The 26,284-nt window shown below is 39.2% G+C and overlaps 1 protein-coding gene across 1 annotated transcript in view; it reads right to left on the reverse strand.

Annotated features, from left to right (window-relative positions):
• The window catches only part of CATSPERB (cation channel sperm associated auxiliary subunit beta), a 120,942-nt gene that overhangs the window by 85,416 nt on the left and 9,242 nt on the right, over positions 1 to 26,284 (reverse strand). The window contains exons 4-6 of the mRNA XM_065906074.1: positions 22,109 to 22,169; positions 11,574 to 11,669; positions 741 to 890 (exon numbers count right to left, since the gene is read on the reverse strand). Coding sequence (XP_065762146.1) covers positions 741 to 890; positions 11,574 to 11,669; positions 22,109 to 22,169 — 307 coding nt within the window. The remainder of the gene's footprint in view (positions 1 to 740; positions 891 to 11,573; positions 11,670 to 22,108; positions 22,170 to 26,284) is intronic.

Below are 26,284 nucleotides of genomic sequence, written 5' to 3' on the forward strand. Positions count from 1 at the left end.
TCAGATTTGGGGTCACTGAAGTCATCAATGACCTAAGAAAAACAATCTAGAATAAGACAATTAGTAATTGAAATGTGTAGGATGCTATTATTTATAATAATAATAATAGAAAAACACATAGCAAAATAATGTGATACCTCAGAACAACTTAACCTATTTACATGTGGCAGGAATAGAAGAGGGATTACAACTGCAATGAATTATCTCTGGGAAGAAAGAATATATTAATAGAAGACAGAGTATCAAGCGGGGCTTCCCTGGTGGCTCAGATGGTAAAGCATCTGCCTGCAATGAGGGAGACTCGGGTTCGATCCCTGGGTTGGGAAGATACCCTGGAGAAGGAAATGGCAACCCACTCCAGTATTCTTGCCTGGAAAATGCCATGGATGGAGGATCCTAGTAGGCACAAAGAGTCAGACAGGACTGAGTGATTTCACTTTCTGATAAACTTTTTTATCCTCTGCTGTACAGAAGCAGAGGGTATTTCCAAACATAAATCACCAGAGTATCAAGGAAATTTGGAGAGACATTAAAGTTAGTAATAACATGGCAAAATGTCACAGAGAAAAAAGTTTATCACACTAGCAAGCAGACAAGGGAAAATGACAAAGTCCTTAGGTGTTATTAGGAAACATTTTCACTCCATTATGCCTTCATGTTTAATTTGTACTGCCAATTAAACATAACTGTCATATAATACAAAATGCCATCCCCAATTCTGAATGAAGTCACAAACTCACCATTAAATGTTGTGTTCATAACGAAGCCAAGTAATGCCACATCATTGGCACAGGGACACTTAGTTGTTTTGAGATCTACCACATATGGATATAATCGCTGGATTGTTCTTTTATTCATCATAGTCCCAAGTTTCCAGTGAAGGATAGGTTCTGTGGAAATCAAGTTTTAGTGTTTAAATTATAGCAGCACTCTTGAAAATAGAACATTACTGCTTTATTTTTTCTGTCTTTTTTAAAAATTAAAAAAAATTTTAATTGAAGTATAGTTGATTTACAATGTTGTGTTAATTGCTGTTGTACTACAAAATGATTCTGCTATACATACATACCAACATATATATGTGTGCATATACATATTCTCTTTTACATATTCTTTTCCATTATGGTTTATCACAAGGTACTGAATGTAGTTCTCTGTGCTATACAATAGGACCTTGCCGTTTATCCAGTCTATATGGATACCCATTCTATATGAATTAGAAGTTTGCATTTGTTAATCCCAAACTCCCAAAGCATCCTTCTACCCTCTCCCTTTGGCAACCACCAGTCTGTTGTCTATGTCCATGATTCTGTTTCTGTTTCACAGATAGGTTCATTTGTGTCATACTTTAGATTCCAAATATAAGTGATATCATATGGTATTTATCTTTATCTTTCTGACTTACTTCACTTAGTATGATAATTTCTATATGCATGTTTCTGCATCCATGTTCCTGCAAATGGCATTATTTCATTTTTTATGGCTGAGTAATATTCCATTGTGCACAGGAGTGGTGACTGCGCCAGCACAGAAGCAGCCAAGAGGAACTACCCCACGTCCAAGGTCAGGGGCGGCAGCCAAGAGGAGCTACCCTACGTCCAAGGTCAGGGGCGGCAGCCAAGAGGAGCTACCCCACGTCCAAGGTCAGGGGTGGTGGCTGAAAGGAGATACTCCATGTCCAATGTAAGGAGCAGTGGCTGCACTTTGCTGGAGCAGCCGTGAAGAGATAATCCACGTCCAAGGTAAGAGAAACCCAAGTAAGATGGTAGGCGCTGAGAGAGGGCATCAGAGGGCAGACAGACTGAAACCACAATCACAGACAACTAACCAATCTGATCACATGGACCACAGTCTTGTCTAACTCAATGAAACTGAGCCATGCTGTGTGGGGCCACCCAAGATGGATGGGTCATGGTGGAGAGGTCTGACAGAAGGTGGTCCACTGGAGAAGGGAATGGTAAACCACTTCAGTATTCTTGCCTTGAGAACCCCATGAACAGTATGAAAAGGCAAAAAGATAGGACACTGAAAGATGACATCCCCAGGTCAGTAGGTGCCCAATATGCTACTGGAGATCAGTAGAGAAATAACTCCAGAAAGAAGGGATGGAGCCAAAGCAAAAACAACACCCAGTTGTGTGATAGAAGCAAGGTCTAATGCTGTAAAGAGCAATATTGCATAGGAACCTGGAATGTTAGGTCCATGAATCAAGGCAAATTGGAAGTGGTCAAACAGGAGATGGCAAGAATGAACATCGACATTCTAGGAATCAGCGAACTAAGATGGACTGGAATGGGTGCATTTAACTCAGATGACCATTATATCTACTACTGTGGGCAGGAATCCCTTAGAAGAAATGGACTAGCCATCATGGTCAACAAAAGAGTCCAAAATGCAGTACTTGGATGCAATCTCAAAATGACAGAATGATCTCTGTTTATTTCTAAGGCAAACCATTCAATATCATGGTAATCCAAGTCTATGCCCCAACCAATAATGCTGAAGAAGCTGAAGTTGAACAGGTCTATGAAGACCTACAAGACCTTCTAGAACTAACATCCCCCAAAGATGTCCTTTTCATTATAGGGAACTGGAATGCAAAAGTAGGAAGTCAAGAAACACCTGGAGTAACAGGCAAATTTGGCCTTGGAGTACAGAATGAAACAGGGCAAAGGCTAATAGAGTTCTGCCAAGAGAACACACTGGTCATAGAAAATACCCTCTCCCAACAACACAAGAGAAGACTCTACACATGAACATCATCAGATGTTCAACACCAAAATCAGATTGATTATATTCTTTGGAGTCAAAGATGGAGAAGCTCTATACAGTCAGCAAAAACAAGACCAGGAGCTGATTGTGGCTCAGATCATGAACTCCTTATTGCCAAATTCAGACTTAAATTGAAGAAAGTGGGGAAAACCACTAGACCATTCAGGTATGACCTAAATCAAATCCCTTATGACTATACAGGGGAAGTGAGAAATAGATTTAAGGGACTAGATCTGATAGACAGAGTGCCTGATGAACTATGGACAGAGGTTCATGACATTGTATGGGAGATAGTAATCAAGATCATCCCCAAGGAAAAGAAATGCAAAAAAGCAAAATGACTGTCTGAGGAGGCCTTACAAATAGCTGTGAAAAGAAGAGAAGTGAAAAGCAAAGGAGAAAAGGAAAGATATTCTCATTTGGATGCAGAGTTCCAAAGAACAGCAAGGAGAGATAAGAAAGTCTTCCTCAGCGATCAATGCAAAGGAATAGAGGAAAACAATAGAATGGGAAAGACTAGAGATCTCTTCAAGAAAATTAGAGATACCAAGGGAACATTTCATGCAAAGATGGGCTCAATAAAGGATAGAAATGGTTTGGACCTAACAGAAGCAGAAGATATTAAGAAGAGGTGGCAAGAATACACAGAAGAACTGTACAAAAAAGATCTTCACAACCCAGATAATCACAATGGTGTGATCACTCACACTCACCTAGAGCCAGACATCCTGGAATGTGAAGTCAAGTGGGCCTTAGGAAGCATCACTATGAACAAAGCTAGTGGAGGTGATGGAATTCCAGTTGAATTATTTCAAATCCTAAAAGATGATGCTGTGAAAGTGCTGCACTCAATATGCCAGCAAATTTGGAAAACTCAGCAGTGGCCACAGGACTGGAAAAGGTCAGTTTTCATTCCAATCTCAAAGAAAGGCAATGCCAAAGAATGCTCAAACAACCGCACAATTGCACTCATCTTACATGCTAGTAAAGTAATGCTCAAAATTCTCCAAGCCAGGCTTCAGCAATATGTGAACCGTGAACTTCCAGATGTTCAAGCTGGTTTTAGAAAAGGCAGAGGAATCAGAGATCAAATTGCCAACATCTGCTGGATCATTGAAAAAGCAAGAGAGTTTCAGAAAAACATCTATTTTTGCTTTACTGACTATGCCAAAACCTTTAAACTGTGGGAAATTCTGAAGGAGATGGGAATACCAGACCACCCGACCTGCCTCTTGAGAAACCTGTATGCAGGTCAGGAAGCAACAGCTAGAACTGGACATGGAACAACAGACTGATTCCAAATAGGATAAGGAGTACGTCAAGGCTGTATATTGTCACCCTGCTTATTTAACTTATATGCAGAGTACATCATGAGAAATGCTGGGCTGGAGGAAGCACAAGCTGGAATCAGCATTGCCGGGAGAAGTATCAATAACCTCAGATATTCAGATGACACCCTCTTATGGCAGAAAGTGAAGAAGACCTAAAGAGCCTCTTGATGAAAGTGAAAGAGGAGAGTGAAAAAGTTGGCTTAAAGCTCAACATTCTAAGATCATGGCATCCTGTCCCATCACTTCATGGGAAATAGATGGGGAAACAGTGGAAACAGTGGCTGACTTCATTTTTTTAGGCTCCAGGATTACTGCATATGGTGACTGCAGCCCTGAGATTAAAAGATGCTTACTCCTTGGAAGGAAAGTTATGACCAACCTAGACAGCATATTAAAAAGCAGAGATATTACTTTGTCAACAAAGATCCGGTCTAGTCAAGGCTATGGTTTTTCCAGTGGTCATGTCTGGATGTGAGAGTTGGACTATAAAGAAAGCTGAGTGCTGAAGAATTGATGCTTTTGAACTGTGGTGTTGGAGAAGACTCTTGAGAGTCCCTTGGACTGCAAGGAGATCCAACCAGCCCATCCTAAAGGAGATCAGTCCTGGATGTTCATTGGAAGGGCTGATGTTGAAGCTGAAGCTCCAATATTTTGGCCACCTGATGTGAAGATCTGACTCATTTGAAAAGACCCTGATGCTGGAAAAGATTGAGGGCAGGAGGAGAAGGGGATGACAGTGCATGAGATGATTGGATGGCATCACCGACTCAATGGACATGGGTTTGGGTGGACTCTGGAAGTTGGTGATGAACAGGGAGTCTTGGCGTGCTATGATGCATGGGGTTGCAGAGTTGGACACGACTGAGCGACTGAACTGAACTGAATATTCCATTGTATATTAGTACTGTGTCTTCTTTATCCATTTATCTGTTGACTAACATTTAAGTTGTTTCCATGTTTTGGTTATTGTAAATAGGAGTGCATATATCTTTTTGAATTATAGTTTTGTCTGGATTCATGCCCAGGAGTGGGATTGCTAATAATTGGTAATTCTATTGTTAGTTTTCTGAGGAACCTCTATACTGTCTTCCACCAACTGTGTAGGAAGATTCCATCAACAGTATAGGAAGGTTTCCTTTTCTCCACGCCCTCTCCAGCATTTATTATATGTAGACTTAAAGAAATACATTTATTTATTTGGTTGTGCTAGGTCTTAATCTTTGATTTTTGTTGTGGTATGAGGAATCTAGTTTCCTGACCAGGGACTGAACCTGGGCCCCCTGCATTGGGGGCAAGGAGTCTTAGCCACTGGACCACCAGGGAAGTCCCTGTAGCCTTTTTAATGATGGCCATTCTGACCAAGGAGGCTTCCCTGGTGGCTCAGATGGTAAAAAATCTGCCTACAATGCAGGAAACCTGAGTTCAATCCCTGGGTCAGGAAGATCTCCTGGAGACGGGAATGGCTACCCACTCCAGTTTTCTTGCCTGGAGAATTCCATGGACAGAAGAGCCTGGCAGACTACAGTCCATGTGGTCACAGAGTTGGACATGACTGAGCGATTTGGATTCTCTCTACATCATTCTGACCAATGAGAAGGTACCTTATTTTAGTTTTGACTTGCATTTCTTAAACAATTCATTATTTCTTTCTTTTAAGGATTTTAAAGAAATCATGTAAAGGAACTATTCCATTGTTTAAAAAAATGGGTGTATCACCTCATTTTTCATCAGTTAAAAAAGGTTGATTCTTATTTTCCAAAGTGTGAGGAATGAAGGTTAATTTCCTTGAAGGGGGTCTGGCAAGGTCATACAGCAGAAGAGCATGTGATGTGGGAAATACTGTTTTGAACATCTTTGGGAAATACAATTGGCCACAGGATCTATCCCTAGAAATGGAATTGCTGGATCACAGGGTTTGCACATTTATAACTTAGAGAATAACTTCTGCTTTGAGAGGCCCCACATTTCCTTTCTGTTCACTTTCCCAATCCCATAGAGACAGCAGGAGATATATATAAATGAGAATAAATCTGGAACAGCAACAGAGAATGGGGAAAGTTGTCATCATTGGCCAAGACACTTTGAGGGATTTCTGGAAGATACCAAGGAGTCAGGGAAAGACTAACAGCAAAAACCAGTCAGAGGCAAGATATTTCCAGCCCTTCAACCCAGCAATCTATTTGTAGATATACAAAGGGTTGGAGCTGGACAAAGTCTTAAAGCATGAGAAATGGGAGAGTTTATTTTTCTGAAAAAAAAAAGAGAAAAGAGAATATAAAAAGTAAGTCAGGACAGTTTGACAGAGTACTGCTGTCTGAATTTCAAAAATAGTCAAAGGACTTTTAAGAACAGAGACACAGTCACTGCATAGCTGTTTACATTTCTGCAACATGAATCTCCTCATCAAATTTTCAGTAAAGTCTGCTATAAAACCAAAAACTTAGTATACACTTCAGTTTGGGCAAAGTAAGAAAAGGAGCTAAGTTTCCATCTAGGCTGACATAGTGTAGCAAGAAGCAAAAGAGACACAATTTATAACCAAATTAATTCATTCTGAAATTCAAAGAAATCTGGGGCAAGGCGGCTGACTTTCTAGGTTGTAGCATGAGTGTACAGACAATTAATGACCATATCTCAGAGGGCAGGGAGATTTGAACTTGCATCTGGAACATGACTCCATTGACTTGAAAATGCCTCTTTACTGATGTACTGTATATTAAGTGTTTTAGGAATGAAGGCGTGATTAAAAGTCTTGACTGGTGAGAAGCTATAAAGGAGAGAGAAAAGCGACTGATGTGAAGGTGACTGGTGATTGGGATTAACAGCAATTTTAGTGAAGTGGTCTGAGCTGTGAATCAAAGATTAGGAAGTAAAGATAATACTTTTCAACATCTCTGTTGAATTTAGTAATGAATAAAGATTCCCAGCTGTAACTCTAACCTTAATATTTATTGCCACTTCCCAGTGTTTTCTCCCCACATCTTCAGCATCTCAGTAAATGATACTGTCATCTACTTGATTGCTCAAGTAAGAAATCTAGGATTCATCCTTAATATCTGTTTCCTTCATCCCCATTCCACCTGGAGGTCATATCAGCTCTACTTTCAAACTGGATCCTGAACACTGTGACTTCTGACAGTCTCCACTGCTCATCCCAAGTACTCCAGACCATCTCCTGTGTGGAAAGTGGCAACAGCTGCCCACCAATTTCCTTCATTCCATTCTTGCCATCTGCCCTCAAGAGTCAGTTCTCTACGTGGCAGCCAAAGTGATGCTTTTAAAAAGAATAAATCAGTATCACTCTCCTGCTTAAAACACTTCAGTGGCTTTTCATTATGATAAGAATAAAATCCACACTTTACTGTGACCTCTGCCCATCTGTCTAAGCTCATTACACACCAGGGTGTGTCATTTACTGTGCTCCCACAACACTGGCTTCCTCTCAGTTCCTCAAACAGATGAATCTCCTTTCTGTAACTGGAAACTTTAAGAACTTTAATTTTCCACAGTGGCTGCACCAATTTACATTCCCACCGACAGGGCACAGGAGTACTTTTCTCCATATCCTCACCAACACTTGCTATTTGCTGACTTCTTGATAACAGTCCTTCTGACAGGTGAGGTAGTAGCTCATTGTGCTTTTTTTGATTTGCATTCCCTGATGATTACTGATGCTGAGCATCTTTTCAAGTGCATGTCAGCCATCTGCCTGTCTTCAATGGAAAAATGTCTATTTAGTTTTTCTGCCCATTTTAAAAATGAGGTTGTTTTTATATGGGTTCTTTGTGTATTTTGGATGTTAGCCTCTTATCTGATATATTGTTTGCATATATCCTCTCACACTCAGTAGGTGGCCTTTTTGTTTTATTGATAATTTCCTTAACCCTGCAAAAGCCTTTTAGTTTGATGAAGTCCCATTTGTTGTTTGTTTCCTTTGTGTGAAGAGAAAGATCAAAATAAGTATTTTGTAAGCTGATACCCAAGAGTGTACTGCCTTCACTTTCCTCTAGGAGTTCAAGTTCTCACATTTAAGTCTTTAGTCCATTTTTGAATTACTTTTGAATATGGTGTGAGAAAGTAGTCCAGTTTGATTCTTCTGCCTGTAGCTTTCCAGTTTTCCCAAAACTAATTACTGAAGTTTTCTCTCCCTGTACTGTACTTCTTGCCTCCTTTGTCATAGATTCATTAACCATAGAAGTGTGGGTTCATTTTTGGGCTCTCTTCCATTCCACTGAACTATGTGTCTGATTTTTGTATCAGTACCAGAGTTTTAGTTACTATAGCTTTGTAGAGCCAGAGGAATCGGGTGGAGAGGGAGGTGGGATGGGGGACCAGGATGGGGAATTCGTGTAACTCTATGACTGATTCATATCAATGTATGACAAAACCCACTGAAAAATAAAAAATTAAAAAACAAAACAAAACAAAGTATAGTACAGTTTAAAATCAAGGAGTGTTGTACCTTTAGCTTTGCTCTTCTTTCTCAGGATTGTTTTGGCTATTTAGGGTCTTCTGTGTTTCCCTACAAATTTCTAAATGATTTGTTCTAGTTCTGTGAAGAATGCCATTGGTATTTTGACAGTGATTGCATTGAATCTGTAAATTGCTTTGGGTGGTATGGTCATTTTAGCAATATTAATTCTTGTTTTTTTTTTTAATCCATTCAGCCACTTGTCTTTTGATTGGAGTATTTAGTCCATTTAGAGTAAAATTATTGATAGGTATGTATTTATTACCACTTTGCTCATACATGATTATTTAAACTTGATAATCTCTCAAGTTTGATGGTATCTTAAGTAGGTCTGACAGACATTCTTTCCCGGTTACTGCCTCTGCGCTGGGACTGGGAGCATGTGAGTTTGGTGTGTGTCCTTTAAGAGCAGAGTCTCTGTTTCCTACAATCCTCTGGCTCTCCCGCACACGAGCTGCCCTGGGCTTCAAAGCCAGGTGTTCTGGGAGCTTGTCTTCTCTGTACATCAGTCTAGGGAGCCCAATGTGGGGTTTGGACCCCTTGCTCCTTAGGGAAGACCTCTGCAATTGTGATTATCCTCCCATTTGTGGGTTGCCTACATTTTGGCTCTACAGTGACTCTACTCCCGGCTCCTACTCATCTTGTTGTGGTTCCTTCTTTAAATGTTCACTTGTGGGAAATCTTTTCTGCAGCCTTCTGTTCATTCCATAGATAGTTACTCTGTAAATAGTTGTAATTTTGGTGTGCCTAGGGGAGGAGGTGAGCTCAGGGTCTTCCCGCTTCATCTTGGCCCTGAATCATCATTACTTTTCTTAAAGCTACCCAGGTGACTCTTTCCATAAGATGAAATATTTATTTACTTTTACTCTGGGCTTCCCTGGTGGCTCAGAGGGTAAAGAATCTGCCTACAATGCAGGAGACCTGGGTTCAATCCCTAGGTCAAGAAAATCCCCTGGAGTAGGAAATAGCAACCCACTCCAGTATTCTTGCCTGGAGAATTCCATGGACAGAGGAGCCTGGTGGACTACAGTCCACAGGGTCACAAAGAGTCAGACACAATTGAGCAACTAACACTTATCACTGTCACTCTGCATTCTACATAGCACTGTATCAAAGTGGGAGCAAAAGAATAAACATGAAAAGGGAAGGTGAGGAAAACTAGGATAAATACAAAATCCAAGACTGAGGTTTTTTCCTGTATACAATAGAGTCACCAAGAGTCAGACACGACTTAGTGACTGAACAACAATAGCACTATCAGTTCAGTTCAGTCGCTCAGTTGTTTCAGACTCTCTGAGACCCCATGGACTGCAGCACGCCAGGCCTCCCTGTCCATAACCAACTCCCGGAGCCTACTCAGACTCATCTCTGTTGTGTTGGTGATGCCATCCAACCATCTCATTGTCTATCATTCCCTTCTCCTCCTGCCTTCAATCTTTCCCAGCATCGGGGTCTTTTCTAATAAGTCGGTTCTTTGCATCAGGTGGCCAAAGTATTGGAGTTTCAGCTTCAGCTTCAGTCCTTCCAATAAATATTCACAACTGATTTCCTTTAGGATTGACTGGTTGGATCTCCTTGCAGTCCAAGGGACTCTCAAGAGTCTTCTCTAACACCACAGTTCAAAAGCTCAATTCTTTGACACTCAGCTTTCTTTATAGTCCAACTCTCACATCCATGCATGACTACTGGAAAAACCATAGCTTTGACTAGATGGACCTTTGTTGGCAAAGTAATGTCTCTGCTTTTTAATATGCTGTCTAGGTTTGTCATTGCTTTTCTCCAAGGAGCAAGCATCTTTTAATTTCATAGCTGCAGTAACCATTTGCAGTGATTTTGGAGCCCAGAAAAATAAAGTCAGCCACTCTGTTTCCACTCTTTCCCCATCTATTTGCCATGACGTGATGGGACCGGATGCCATGATCTTACTTTTCTGAATGTTAGGCTTTAAATCAATTTTTTCACTCTCCTCTATCACTTTCATCAAGAGGCTCTTTAGTTCTTCTTCACTTTCTGCCATAAGGGTGGTGTCATCTGTATATCTGAGGTTATTGATATTTCTCCTGGAAATCTTGATTCTAGTTTGTGATTCATCCAATCTGGCATTTCTCATGATGCACTCTGCATTTAAGTTAAATAAGCAGGGTGACAATACACAGCCTTGACACACTCTTTTCCCAATTTGGAACCACTCTGTTGTTCCAAGTCTGGTTCTAACGGTTGCATCTTGACCTGCATACAGAGTTTTCAGGAGGCAGGTAAGGTGGTCTGGTATTCCTATCTCTTGAAGAATTTTCCACAGTTTGTCACAATCTACACAGTCAAAGGCTTTAGCAGAGTCAATGAAGCAGAAGTAGATTTTTTTTCTGGAATTCTCTAGCTTTTTCTATGATCCAATAGATGTTGGCAATTTGATCTCTGGTTCCTCTGCCTTTTCTAAATCCAGTTTGTACATCTGGAACTTCTCAGTTCACATACTGTTGAAGCCTAGCTTGAAGGATTTTGAGCATTACTTTGCTAGCATGTGAAATGAATACAATTGTGTGGTAGTTTGAACATTATTTGGCATTGCCCTTCTTTGGGATTGGGTTCCCTGGTAGCTCAGACGGTAAAGAATCTACCTGCAATGCATGAGACCCCAGTTTGATTCCTGGGTTGGAAAGATCCCCTGGAGAAGAGATAAACTATCCATTCCAGTATTCTTAGGCTTCCCTGATGACTTAGATGGTAAAGAATCTGCCTGCAATGAGGAAAATGTGCGTTCAATGCCTGGGTTGGGAAGATCCCCTGGAGGTGGGCATGGCAAGCACACTTTGCAGAACTTTATTAAAAATTACCCATGTATATTGAAATCTTTGCCTCATCAGATTGTAAGCCCTTGGAGTCATGATTATCTCTTAACTATCTCTAGCACTTAGCACAGAGTATAACATATTATAGTTTACAAAATTTGTTGAAAGAATAATACAACTTTTGCTTTACTTTTACCTACTGGCATTTACCTCGAACAGTATCCAGAAGGGTTCCTTCAGTGGTATAAATATTTAATCCATATTGTAAAGTGATTCTTACTAACCATTCTTCTACAGTTGCAATATCTGAAAACAAAAGGCAAGCAATTAGTTAGGCTTTTTTGTACGTCATGTTGGTGACATTTAAGACTATTTGAACCTGGATCTCCTGCATTACAGGCAGATTATTTACCATCTGAGCCACCAGGGAAGACCCATGTGAACATTACTAACAACAATTACCTTTTATTTCCCTATCATTTTGATTGCACTTATATATGTTTTACTATAAACATTTTGATGATAAAATAAGGACAGAAGAATTATGAAGTGATCTTATCAACAGAGTAATGAACCCAGAGAAAAATATTTTAGATTATAATTTTTCTTGAGAGCTGTTGTAAGTTGGTAAGAAGCAAATTGCAATACTTCAAGTGAAGTGTAATGCTTTTTGAAAGCGGACCGTGGTTAATTAAAATATTTAGCATATCAGAAGTTCCCTGGTTGTCCAGTGGATAGGACTCTTTCACTGCCGAGGGCACCAGTTGAGTTCAATCTCTGGTTGGGCAAAAAAAAAGCTAATAAAATTGAAAGGAGAAATAAATCCACACAACTTTAGCTGGTTCCTTCAACACTCCTCTTTAAGTAACTGACAAAATCAGTGGGGATATAGAAAAGCTGAATAACACTATCAACCAACTGATCCAATCAACTTTAATAGAAGACTCCAGCAAAGTACTTTTTTTTCCAAGTGCACAGGGAAGATTCACCAAATGATCATACAAAATATATTCTCAGAATATAATAGAGTCAACCAAGAAGAATCAGTAACAAAGATGTTTGGAATATTCCCAGATATATGGACATTGTACAACAGATTTCTAAATAACACATGTCAAAGGGAAAGTGACATGGGGAATTAGAAAATATTTTGAACTGAAAGAAAATGAAAACACAGCATACAAAAATTTATGAGATGCAGATAAAGCAGTACTGAAGAGAAATATAGTAGTAAAATATTTATATTAAAAAAGAAAGATCTCAAATCAGTTATCTGAAGCAGTAGTAACAGCCTGATAAAGTGTCAAAGAGTAAATATTTAGGTCTTTGTGGGCCATATGGTCTCTGTCTCAACACTTCAACTCCGCCATGGTAGCACACAAGCGGCTGTAGAAAACATAAATAAATGAGCATGGCTGTGTTCCAATAAAGCTGATTTACAAAGCAGGCAGCAGACCAGATTTGGCCTGGAGACTGTAGTTTGTCAACCCCTAATGTAAAGATTCCCAACTTAAGAAACTATGGAACAAAAACAGCAAATAAAACCTAAAGGAAGTAGCAGGATGATATAAAGAGTAAAATCAATGAAATGAAGAATAGAAAAACAATAGCCATAATCAATGAAATCTAAAGATGCTTCTTTGAAAGGATCAATAAAATTGATGAATTTATACCAGACTAATCAAGAAGGAAAAAAAGATGCAAATTACTCATATTAGAGATGAAATATGGCACATCACTACAGACTCTTCATGGTTAATGAAAGAACATCACAAAAACTTTTATGTTATAAATTCAACAACTTAGATGAAATGAACAAGTTTCTTAAAAGATACAAATTGCTGAAACTCACTTCAGAATAAATAGGAACTTTGAGTAGTCCCATATCTATTAAAGAAATTGAATTTGTAGTTAAAATCTTCACACAAAGCAAACTCCACACCCAGAAATCTCCACTGGTGGTGAATCCCAAACATTTAATGGGCTTCTATGGTAGCTCAGATGGTTAAGAATCTGCCGGCAATGGGAGAGACCTGGGTTCAAACTCTGGGCTGGGAAGATCCCCCGGAGAAGGGAACGGCAGTATTCCTGCCTGGAGAATTCCACAGACAGAGGAGCCTGGCAGGCTACAGTCCATGGGGTCACAAAGAGTCAGACGCAACTGAGTGACTTTCACTTTTATATAAAAATTCTTCATAATATATGGGGGAAGTCTGCTCAACTCATATTTATTTATATATTTCCCTTTTTAGAAAGCCTGCAAATTTACTTTCTGACCAGATACTTACCAGCCAGCATTTCAAAAATCACAACAAGCAAATCAAACACCTGTGAGATTCTGGGCAGCACCCTCCTGTGTTTCATTTTGGCAATTAAACCAGAACTCCCTTTCAAAGAAGCTTCTGTGTAAAACACTATACTGTATTTTCTAGAATGAGGCTCATTGTTTTTCCACTTGAACTCACCCACTTGAAAAGCAGACCCCAAAACCAAGAACTCAGTCCCAATATCAATACATAAATCATTTTCATTCTAGCAATTGTACAATTAATGACCCCCAAAACTCTTTTATTTAACAGAATGTTTCAAGGCAAGGTAAAATTTCTCCTAACACCCTTGTCAGCATGTGCCAAATGTCTTCTGTAGGAATCAGTAATATTTTACCCTTAAAGTCCTGGAAACGACCCCACCTGGCAAGCAGAGCCAAATCCTACCAGGGAGTAATATGGACAAAGAGTTCCTTGCTGGTCCCAGAACTGCTGTCAAGCCCAGAAACAATAAAATTACTCCTTACTCATAAACACTGTCCAACAAAGAGGCTACCATAAAACTTAGAAGCCCATCTTTCTGCACAGGTTTCTGGATAAAAATGTGGTGTTTTTTTTTTTAACTTTGTACTTCAGACCAAAAGATGATTATTAAAAAGAAAATCAAGAAATGGAAACAAGTTTCTAGTAAAAGCTTCCTAGAAGACAGATTTCAATATGATAAAAATGATCTAGATAAGTTCTTTTGTCTAGAGGAATGCAATGTTATCAGTCTCTTACACAAGCCCTCCTGAAACTCCTTAGTAGACAACATTTCAATTCAGAAATCCAAGTGAAAATACCTTTGAAATGAAAGAAGTATGTGGCTGGGAAACTATGTGCACCTTGGCGAATATTTTCCTACTCACCAAGAGCTTGGGTTTTCTGGTAAGGTCACCAGCTTTCTGGTCAAAAACACTCTTGAAGTCATCGGGAACAGAGGACTGGAGATTTGGTGTCTGAGCCCATGTGTTCTGGCTTCCATACCTGGGGTTCAAGAGCCAACAGGATCCTGTGGGACTCATGCAAGTTTCCCCAAGGCGATGAAGATTCTAAAGTTCCTAAAGCTCAGCAAGAACTCAAGGCTGGTATCACCTGTGCTGGGTTTCCTTGACTTCTCCCAAAGTTCTGTACACCCTTGGTTTTCAACTTAAGGCTGAGCACCGCCCCCAATGTTCATCAGCCCCAGCATCCTAAACAGCTGAGCAACTCATGTGAAAAAGCATTACCAAATACCAAAACAAAATAAAAATATTACAAGAAAATAAAACTCCAGATTGATAACTCCAAGAACCCACTAGCCAAATGAGTCCAGCAATACACAAAAAGGATAATGCATCGTAACTAAGAGTTGTTTATCTTAGTATTTCAAGGCTGGTTCAGAATTCAACATAAATCAATGGAATCCTTCATATCAAGAGATGAAAGAAAAAAATCCTTATAATCACCTCAAAAGATGCAGAAAGAGCATTTAACAAAATTCAATACCAATTTATGAACTCAGCAAGTTAGGAATAGAAGGGAACTTCCTTAGCCTAATAAAGGGCATCTACAAAATACCTACAGGTAACAACATCTTAACCTAATGAGGAAAGGTTGAATATTCTCTCCCAAAGTTGGAAACAACGCAAGGATATCCTCTCTCACCATTCCTACTTGTAACATTGTACTGGAGTTCCCATCAGTACAATAAGGCAAAAATAAAGAAGTAAGTACATAAGAAAATAAATATGTAAATAAATAAAATGAATACATATTAGAATGGAAGAAATGAAGTTATCTCTATTTCTAGATGGATGATTATCCATGTAGAAAATCCCAAAGAGTATAAAAGGCTGTGCATGTGTGCTAAGTCAGTCCATGGGATTCTCCAGGCAAGAATACTGGAGTGGGTTCCCGTGCCCTCCTCCAGGGGATCTTCCCAATTCAGGGACTGAACCAGTGTCTCTTGTATCCTGCACTGGCAGGTGGGCTCTTTACCACTAGCACCACCTGGGAAGCCCCATACAAAAGGCTACTTGAATTGATAAGTAAATTTAGCAAAGTTGCAAACTATAAGGTCACATTATAAAAATCATTTGTATATTTATATATTATCAATCAGTTCAGTTACTCAGTCGTGTCCAACTCTTTGCGACCCCATGGACTGCAGCATGACAGGCTTCCCTGTCCATCACCAACTCCCAGAGTTTACTCAAACTCATGTCCATTGAGTTGGTGATGCCACCCAACCATCTCATCCTCTGTCATCCCCTTTTCCTCTAGTCTTCAATCTTTCCCAGTATCAGGGTCTTTTCAATGAGTCAGTTCTTCAAATCAGGTGGCCACAGTATTGGAGTTTCAGCTTCAACATCAGTCATTCCAGTGAATATTCACGACTGATTTCCTTTAGGATTGACTGGTTGGATCTCCTTGAAGTCCAAGGGACTCTCAAGCTCTTCTCCAACACCACAGTTCAAAAGCATCAGTTCTTTGGTGCTCAGTTTTCTTTATAGTACAACTCTCACATCCATACATGACTACTGGAAAAACCATAGCCTTGACTAGACAGACCTTTGTTGGCAAAGTAATGTCTCTGCTTTTTAATATGCTGTCTAGGTAGGTTATAACTTTTCTTCCAAGAAACAAGTGGCTTTTAATTTCATGGCTGCAGTAACCATCTGCAGTGATTTTGGAGCCCCCCAGAATAAAGTCAGCCACTGTTTCCATTGTTTCCCCATCTATTTGCCATGAAGTGATGGGACTGGATGCCATGATCTTAGTTTTCTGAATGTTGAGTTTTAAGCCAACTTTTTCACTCTCCTCTTTCACTTTCATCAAGAGGCTCTTTAGTTTCTCACTTTCTACCATAAGGGTGGTGTCATCTGCATATCTGAGGTTATTGATATTTCTCCCAGCAATCTTGATTCCAGTTTGTGCTTCAGCCAGTCCAGTGTTTCTCATGATGTATTCTGCATATAAGTTAAATAAGCAGGGTGACAATATACAGCCTTGACATACTACTTTCCCGATTTGGAACCAGTGTGTTGTTCCATGTCCAGTTCTAACTGTTGTTTCCCGACCTGCATACAGATTTCTCAAGAGGCAGGTCAGGTGGTCTGGTATTCCCATCTCTTTAAGAATTTGCCACAGTTTGTTGTGATCCACATAATCAAAGGCTTTGGCATAGTCAATAAAGCAGAAACAGATGTTTATCTGGAACTCTCTTGCTTTTTCAACTATCCAACAAATAACAATTGGATATTAAGATATTAAAAATAACCATTTGAAGTAATACCAAACCCATGAAATACTTAGATACTTAGATATAAATTTTTAAAAAGTATACACACTATTTCTATACTGAAAACCACAAAACCCTGATGAAATAAATCAGTGGAGATATATATAAATGGAGAGATATACTGAGTCCATGGATTGGAAGGTTGAATATTGTTAAGATGTCAATTCTCCCTAACAAATCTATGAATTCAATGCAATTTTGATTAAAAAAAATTTTTTTTGCAGAGTTGTTTGCAGAACTAAACAAGTTGATGGTAAAATTTACAATGGAGAGGTAAAAGAACTAAAGGAACAAAAGAAAAAGATTGAAAAACACTGAAGGTATAATATTACTCATTGTAAGCTTATTATTAGCTCCCTGGTAGCTCAGACAGTAAAGCATCTGCCTACAGTGTGGGTAGACCCAGGTTCAATCCCTGGGTCAGGAAGATCCTCTGGAGAAGGAAATGGCAACCCACTCCAGTAATCTTGACTGGAAAATTCCATGGACAGAGGATCATGGTAGGCTACAGTCCATGGGGTCACAAAGAGTCGGACATGACTGAACGACTTCACTTTCACTTTCATAAGCTCATTATTTATAAAGCTAAAGTAATTAAGTGTGGTATTGGTAAAGGATAGAAATAGCAACTCAGTGGAGACAAAATAGTTTTTATGACAAGGGTATAGGAGTTAATGGATATCCATATTTCCCCCATATTTACCTCAGTCCATATAATGTGCAAAAATTAACTTAAATTCAGTCTTAGGCCTAAATACAAAACCTAGAACCATAAACTTCTAGAGGTAAATGTAGGAGAGCTTTTATGTGGGGCAGGCAAACATTTCTTAGCTATGATGCCAAAAGTAAAATCCATAGGAAAAAAAAAAACTGATAAATTAGACTTAATCAAAATTAAATCTCTGATCTACAAAGAACATTCTTAAGAGATTAAAAATACAAACCTGAGAGAAAATATTTGTAAATTGTATATCTGATAAAAGAGTTATATCAGAACATATAAAGAACTTGAAAAACTTGGAATAGTTAACTCACCAAATGGCAAATAAGCCCCCCAAAATATGTTCAATTCATTAGTTATTTGGCACATGCAAATTAAATACATAATTGAATATCACTATACACCTATTAGAATGGCTAAAGCAAAATACATATGTACTGATATGTATTAAAAAAATATATAAATATATATACATAGTATATAAATATACACATATGTATGGGTTTCCCTGGTGACTCAGTGGTAAAGAATCTGCCGGCAATGCAGGAGATGCAGGAGATTCGAGTTAGATTCCTGGGTGGGGAAGATCCCCTGGAGGAGAGCATGGCAACCCACTCAGTATTCTTGCCAGGAAAATCCCATGGACAGAGGATCCTGGTAGGCTACAGTCTACAGTATTGCAAAGAGTCAGACACAACTGAAGTGACTGAGAGTGCATGCACACATATGAATGCTGCTACTGCTAAGTCACTTCAGTCGTGTCCGACTCTGTGCGACCCCATAGACGGCAGCCCATCGGGCTCCCCTGTCCCTGGGATTCTCCAGGCAAGAACACTGGAGTGGGTTGCCATTTCCTTCTCCAATGCATGAAAGTGAAAAGTGAAAGCGAAGTCGCTCAGTTGTGTCTGACTCTTAGCAACCCCGTGGACCACAGCCTACCAGGCTCCTCTGTCCATGGGATTTTCCAGGCAAGAGTCCTGGAGTGGGGTGCCATTGCCTTCTCCGACACATATTTATACATGTGTTCAAATACACTTATATATACTAAGTGCTGGCATGGATCCAATAACCGGATGGTGAAAGTAAAAAATAATATAACTACTTTTCAAAAGAGTTTGATAATTTCTTATAAAGTTAAACTTATCATATAACACAGTAATCCTACTATCTGGTAATAGCCAAATGCAACAAAAATTTGTATTCACACAAGAACCTATATGAGAATGCCTATAGTAGCTTTATTCATAATTGCCAAAAACTGAAAAAATTCCAAATGCCCTGAAAAAAAATAAACTAAGGTACATCTATACAGTGGAATAATAGCCAGTAAGAAAATGAAAGAAACTATAACAGATAAATCTCAAATGAATTATGCTAAGTGAAAGTAGCCAGGCTCAAAAGGCTACCTATTCGATGATTCCAAAAATGCTCTGGAATAAACAAAACAATAGGAACAGAGAACAGATCTGTGGTTCCCAAGGCCCAGGAGACAAGAGTTGACTACTGGTGGGATAATCTTATTGGATCATGGAACAGTTCTAAATCTTGATTTGTGATTACCCAACTGTGAAAATTTATAGAGCTGGAAAAGCCCATGGACGGAGGAGCCTGGTGGGCTGTAGTCCATGGCGTCGCTAAGAGTCAGACATGACTGAGCGACTTCACTTTCACTTTTCACTTTCATGCATTGGAGAAGGAAATGGCAACCCACTCCAGTGTTCTTTCCTAGAGAATCCCAGGGATGGGGGAGCCTGGTGGGCTTCCGTCAATGGGGTGGCACAGAGTCGGACATGACTGAAGTGACTTAGCAGCAGCAACAGCATAGAGCTAGGCACTAAAAAGGGTATATTTTACTGAATGTAAAGTATACCTTATTTCAAGGTGAAAAAAAGGAACAAACTGTGAAGTATAAATGGAGAGACTCTTTTTACTTTTTACTGTCTTCCCCATTTTCCAGTTATCACCAAATCGCCATATAGATTCATAGGCCTGTTAAATCATTCAAAAATGGAGCTAATAATAGAACCTAACACATGCCTGCCTTCTAAGTCACTTCAGTCATGTCCAACTCTTTGCAACCCAATGGACTGTAGCCTGCCAGGCTCCTCTCTATCCATGGGATTCTCCAAGCAAGAATACTGAAGTGGATTGCCATTTCCTCCCCCAGGGGATCTTCCTGACCCAGGGATCAATCCCATGTAGCAGGCAGGTTCTTTACCACTAGTGCCACCTGGGAAGCCTACATAACACCTAATGAGTAATAAATGAATTAAGATAGATAAAGTGTTTAGAGTCATGCTGTACATATAAGAATTTAGTAAATGCTCCCTGCTGGTTGTACTACTACCAAGAAGATTATTTTGCTATTTGTTATTGATGCTACATAAACTACCCTTTCCAAGATTTTACATGTACACCTTGTGGCTCAGCTGGTAAAGAATCCACCTGCAATGAGGAAGACCTGGGTTTGATCCCTGGGTTGGGACGATCCCCTGGAGAAGGGAAAGGCTACCTACTCCAGTGTTCTGGCCTGGAGAATTCCATGGACTATACAGTCCATGGGATTACAGAGTCGGGCATGACTGAACAACTTTCACTTTCACTGCTTAAATTCATGTCATGGCAGCAAATGACAAATGATTGAGGAAAAAGTGAATGGGCAAACATGGTCTCCTTCCCCCTGAATATTTTCTTTACTGATTTCTAGCATATTACTAATATCATCCTCTTCTATTACATTATGAAGTGAAGTGAAGTAAAAGTCGCTCAGTCGTGTCCCACTCTTTGAGACCCCATGGACTGTACAGGCCAGAATACTGGAGTGGGCAGCCTTTCCCTTCTCCAGGGGATTTTCCCAATCCAGGGATCGAACCCAGGTCTCTCGCATTGCAGGAGGATTCTTTACCAGCTGGGCCACAAGGGAAGCCCATTACATTATGAGCTCAAATATATCTCTGTTTACTCAACCCAGAAGTTGTGTCAAGATAGGCAGATATTATTTTGTCTCTTTCTCTAAAATACTTACAATTTCAGATCACCCTTGTTCCTCCCTAGGTGATCTTAGAAATTAATGATTTATGAAATTAAAGTTTGTAAATAGGAGAAGTGAAAATAACAAGTGATCTTCACTTCTTTAATTGTCAAACTAATGTCAATATTAGGCCAAGCAACCAGAACAATCCATCATTAGACTGTACTCCCTTGCTCCTCTTTTAATGGAGTAGAATTTTCAGGATGAATTATTTGAAACAAAAATCACAAAAATTTCCAATAGATTAATTTGAAAAAATTGAGATGAATGAAGGGTAAAAATAGTGATATAATCTAAGTTAGCTGTTATAACATGGGGGCCTCTTTTTCAATCTTTTATTTTTGATGTTTCCTTATATGGAGTCTTTTCCATTCTTTCTGCCTACTATCACTTCTCCCCTGCCTTTTTCTCTGTAGGACACATAATTTGGTTCATCCTTTAACTTCTTCCATAGAAGGGTTGACCTGTATGATTCCCCCAATTCCTCATCACCTGCTACATTTGACTGGCACACAAGAGAGTACCCAATTAATTCTAGGGCAGTTGAAGACACTTTTCTGGGAATTTTGAACTGGGTTGGCCCCTAGGAAATATAAATAAAAATTTGACAGCAGTGAATCAGCTTTAGAAAACTCATCTGCAAAATGGAAAAATAAATAGAGAGGTATAGAAAATATAGATAAGAAAAACAGGGTGAAAATATTCCCTGGGTTCTTGATGGCTCTCCATTTCTTACTTCTAATTCCTTCCTTTAGTTTGGCCTCATTTTTGTCCTTGGGTTTCACGACAAAAAGAAATTTAGTATTTTTCCTTTAGTGAGGTCAAGATGGTTTCTGTTTTTTGTACCTACCAAATTAGAATAATATACTCTTTATCATTTTTAAACTATGGGACTGTATCTCATGCCTGAAGAGCTACTAGCCCAGTCCACTAGCTCAATATTCACACCTTCTGGAATTTCATTTTCCTCCTTTCCTTTAGGTATTTACAGTAGCATATAAACTAGGCGACCACATAGCACTTAATAATAGAGCCAACAGTAAAATAATATATTACATTTTTAAATTAATGATTCCATTTCATTAAAATTAATTGGTACCTAAATTTCTCAATACTATAAATTTTAAGTTCTAGAAAATGAGTGTACTTTAAATAAAGAATAATATAAGCTATGTATATCAGAACCATTCATCTATAGTAAACTGCCAGATAAAACACAGGAAACTCAGTTAAATTTGAGTTTCAGATGAATCACTAAATAAATTTTAGTAAAATGTATGTCCCAAATATTCCAGGAGACATTAACACAAGATAGCATAATTTTTAACATGATAAACGGTTTTTATTTTATAAATTTGGCAATCTATACCCATGACTAAAATAATTAATGTAGATCACTCTTACCTGTATTTTTTGTAATGTTTTCTCTGGGAATATCAATCAACCAGTAAACCCGATCACTGTACTTGAATAAAGATGTGAGAAAACAATGTCTTACAATGTTGATAGCAACACTTATTTTGGCATAATCTACCCCATATTTTAAAACTAAAATTAAACAAAAACATCCAGTGCAAATATCCTTTACCCAGAAATTTCACTCCTGGGAATTTAGCCTACTTATATTCACATATGTGTGAAATGTGTTCACGGATATTTTCATCATTATTTTTGATAGTATTAGAAGATTGAAAATAACTAAAAAGTAACTAAAGTATTCATTACATAAAGTTATATGTAAGAATACAGTCACAAAATGCAACATGATACAGCCAAACTCAGGTAGCATAAAGCTGAAGCATTACTGGCTTATGTGTCAGAGGACAGAGCCTGCTGCTGACAGAAAATTTAGGAATTTAAGAGAAAAATACCAGGAGCAAGGGAACTGCAAAATATTGATCTAAAAATTAAATACAAATGTGAGAGTTTGACCATAAAGGAGGCTAAGCACAGAAGAATTGATGCTTTCAAACTGTGATGCTGCAGAAGACTCTTGAGAGTCCGTTGGACAGCAAGGAGATCAAGACAGTCAATCCAAAAGAAAATCAACCCTGAATATTCATTGGAAGGACTGGTGCTGAAGCTGAAGCTCCAATATTTTGGCCACCTGATGGGAAGAACTGACTCATTGGAAAATACACAGATGCTGGGAAAGACTGAGGACAAAAGGAGAAGGGAGTGACAGAGAATGAAATGGTTGGATGGCATCACTAACTCAATGGACATGAGTTTGAGCAAACTCTGGGAGATGGTGAAGGACAGGGAAGCCTGGCATGCTGCACATGGTGTCACAAAGAGTAGGACATGACTAAGCAACTGAACAACAACAAGAGTTAAATATAAATTCTTTCCAAATTCTTGGGCAACACAAGTGCAGGGGAGATCCTCAGAAGGCCATGTTAAAAAAAAAAAAAAGAAGTCAACAGTGGAAACTAAAAGAACTAAGTAGACATATTAGCTGCTGAAACCATAGGTAAGACCAATTTCAATCTGTGCAAGGACAATTAATAGCATTTTAGACCACCAACAACAAAAACAACAGCAAATTCTTATAAGAACATAGCAGAATCCAGAGTTGCTACAGCTTACTATTGTCAATGTCAGTTTTCTACCAAAAATAACAGGATATGAAAAGAAACAGAAACATGTAACTAATACTCAGATAAAAAAAGAAAAACCATAAACTTGACACAGATTGAGTTCAGATACAGACGAAGACTTCAAAGAAGCTATTACAAATATGTGAAGAGATTTAAGGAAAATTTGTTAATGAGGGAATGGATAGGAAATCCAATACCGAAATGAAAAATAAAATCATAAAACCAAGTGGAAATAATGAGGCTGAAAACTGTAACAGATAAAATATTAACTGTGTGTGTGTTAGTTGCTCAGTCATGTCTGACACTTTGCAACCCCATGGACTGTAGACCACCAGGCTCCTCTGTCCAATGGATTTTCCAGGAAAGAGTGTTGGAGTGGGTAGCCATTCCCTTCTCCAGGGGATCTTGCCAACCCAGGGATCAAACCTGGTCTCCTGCATTGCAGGCAGATTCTTTACCATCTGAGTCACCAGGGAAGTCCTGTCAATTTTCAGATACTATAAAAATTCAGTTGTTGTTGAGGAGGAAACTGAGGTACACTGACCTCCCCCCCACCCTGGGCCTCTATTTGGCAGTCCATGGTCTAGACTACACCCTCCTACTCTCAGTGGAATGAGTTGCATCCAAGAAGACTTCTGCCATGGGGGAGGGTCTCAGGAGCCCTTCTGGTGGCCTGTGTTGGGGGGAGCCTGGGCAGGGTCAAGGGCTGTGGATGGGGGAGCAGGAGGAAAGGTGTGGTTGGAAATGGCAAAAGAAAGAATAAGTGAACTTAAATATATAACAACTGAGATTATTCAGTCTAAAATAGGAGTAAAATGATTAAAGGAAATAGATGGAACTATATTGTGGGTTGATAAAACATTTTCCAAAATGTGCCAAATTGAGCTTTTGGTTCAAGATGGTGGAGTAGAAGGGCATGTCCTCATCTCCTCCTGTGAGAGCACCAAAATTGCAACTAGCTATTGAATAAACATCAACAGGAGGACACTGGAACCCACCAAAAAACATACCCCATGTCCAAAGAAAAAGAAGCTACAGCAAGATGGTAGGAGGTGTGCAATCATGATAAAATCAAATCCCACACACGCCAGGTGGGTGATCCACAGACTGAAGAACAATAATATCAAAGAAATTCTCACACTATTGTGAAGGTTCTGAACCCCACTATTGTGTAGGCTGGGAAGCCTGACAATCTGACAAAGGGACTGGGAATCCCCAGGAACCTGGCCTTGAGGGCCAGTGGGGTTTGATTACAGACCTTCCAGAGGACTGGGGGAAACAGAGATTCAAGTCTTTGAGGGCACAAACAAAATTTTGGTGCGGCAAGACCCAGAGGAGAGAAGTGACCCCATAGGAGGCTGAACCAAAACTACTTGCCAGTGTTGGAGGGCCTCCTGTTAGGGGCCTGGGTCAGCAGGGCTCACCACAGGGATGGGGGCACTGAAAGGTCTCCCTTGGCATAAACCCTCTTGGAGTTCACCATTAACCCTACCAAAGAGCCTATAAACCCCAGGGCTGGGTCACCTCAGGCCAAACAACTATCAGGGAGGGAGTGCAACCCCACCTATTAGCAGATAATTGGATTAAAACTACTGAGTAAGGCCCTGCCCACCAGAGCAAGACCCAGTTTTTCCCAGTCCCTTCCATTAAGAAGCTTATACAAGCCTCTTAGCCTCATCCATTAGAGCGCCTACAGAAAAAGCCAAAGAAGCATAGTCTCACAGTGGCTGAAACAAAAACCATATCACAGAAAGTTAACCACTATGACAAAGCAGAAAGTTTTGTTGCAGATGAAGGGATAAGATAAAATCCCAGAAAAACAACTAAATGAAACAGAGATAGACAACCTTCCAGAAAAAGAATTCAGAATAATGATAGTGAAAATGATCCAGGATCTTAGGGAAAGAATGGAGGCAAAGTTTGAGAAGATGCAAGAAATGTTTACCAAAGACCTAAAAGAACTAAAGGACAGAGAAACAGAAGTGAATAATACATTAGAAAGAATCCTTAGCAGAATAACTGAGGCAGAAGAATGGATAAATGACCTGAAGGAGAAAATGGTGGAAATCACTGCCATGGAACAAAATATAGAAAAAAGAATGAAAACAGCCTAAGAGACCTCTGTTAACATTAAATGCACCAACATTTGCATTATAGGGCTCCCACAAGGAGAAGAGAGAGAAAGGACCTGAGAAAATATCTGAAGAGATAATACCTGAAAACTTCCCTAACATGGGAAAGGAAATAGTCAACCAAGCCCAGGAAGCACAGAGAGTCCCAGCAAGGATAAACCCAAGGAGGAACAAACCGAAACACATAGTAATCAGATTGACAAAAATTAAATACAGAGATAAAATATTAAAAGCAACAAGGAAAAAATGACAAATAATATACAAGGGAACTCCCATCAGGTTATCAGCTGATTTCTCAACATAAACTCTACAAGCCAGAAGATAAATTTAAAGTGATGAAAGGGAAGAACCTACAACCACAAATACTCTACCCAGCAAGACTCTCCTTCAGACTTGATCGAGAAATCAAAAGTTTTCCAGATAAGCAAAAGTTAAGAGAATTCAGCACCACCAAACCAGCTTTACAACAAATACTAAAGAAGCTTCTCCAGGCATGTATGCACTTCCACTTACCACATCATTCTACTTGACAACCCCCAGACTGTACCTAATTATTTTATATTGTTAAGTTAATCATGTTCCCATTATGGCTTGCAATTGGAATAATCTTTTATTTTTTGTCTGGTTGTTGATTGTGAAAACTGATAAACATCTTTTACTATTGTGAAAAAAAAAAAAAAAAAAAAAAGCCCATTTGGAGTCCCAGGCAGGAAAAGAGAGAAAGGGGCAGAACATTTCTTTGGAGAAGTAGTGGCTGAAAACTTTGGAAATTTGGTAAACTTACAATCCAAATAGCCTAGAGGAATCTCAATTAGAGTAAATACAAAGAGAACATCTTAAAAGCACTA

The sequence above is a fragment of the Muntiacus reevesi genome, chromosome 15 (genome assembly GCF_963930625.1).
Source record: "Muntiacus reevesi chromosome 15, mMunRee1.1, whole genome shotgun sequence".
Taxonomy (NCBI): Eukaryota; Metazoa; Chordata; class Mammalia; order Artiodactyla; family Cervidae; genus Muntiacus; species Muntiacus reevesi.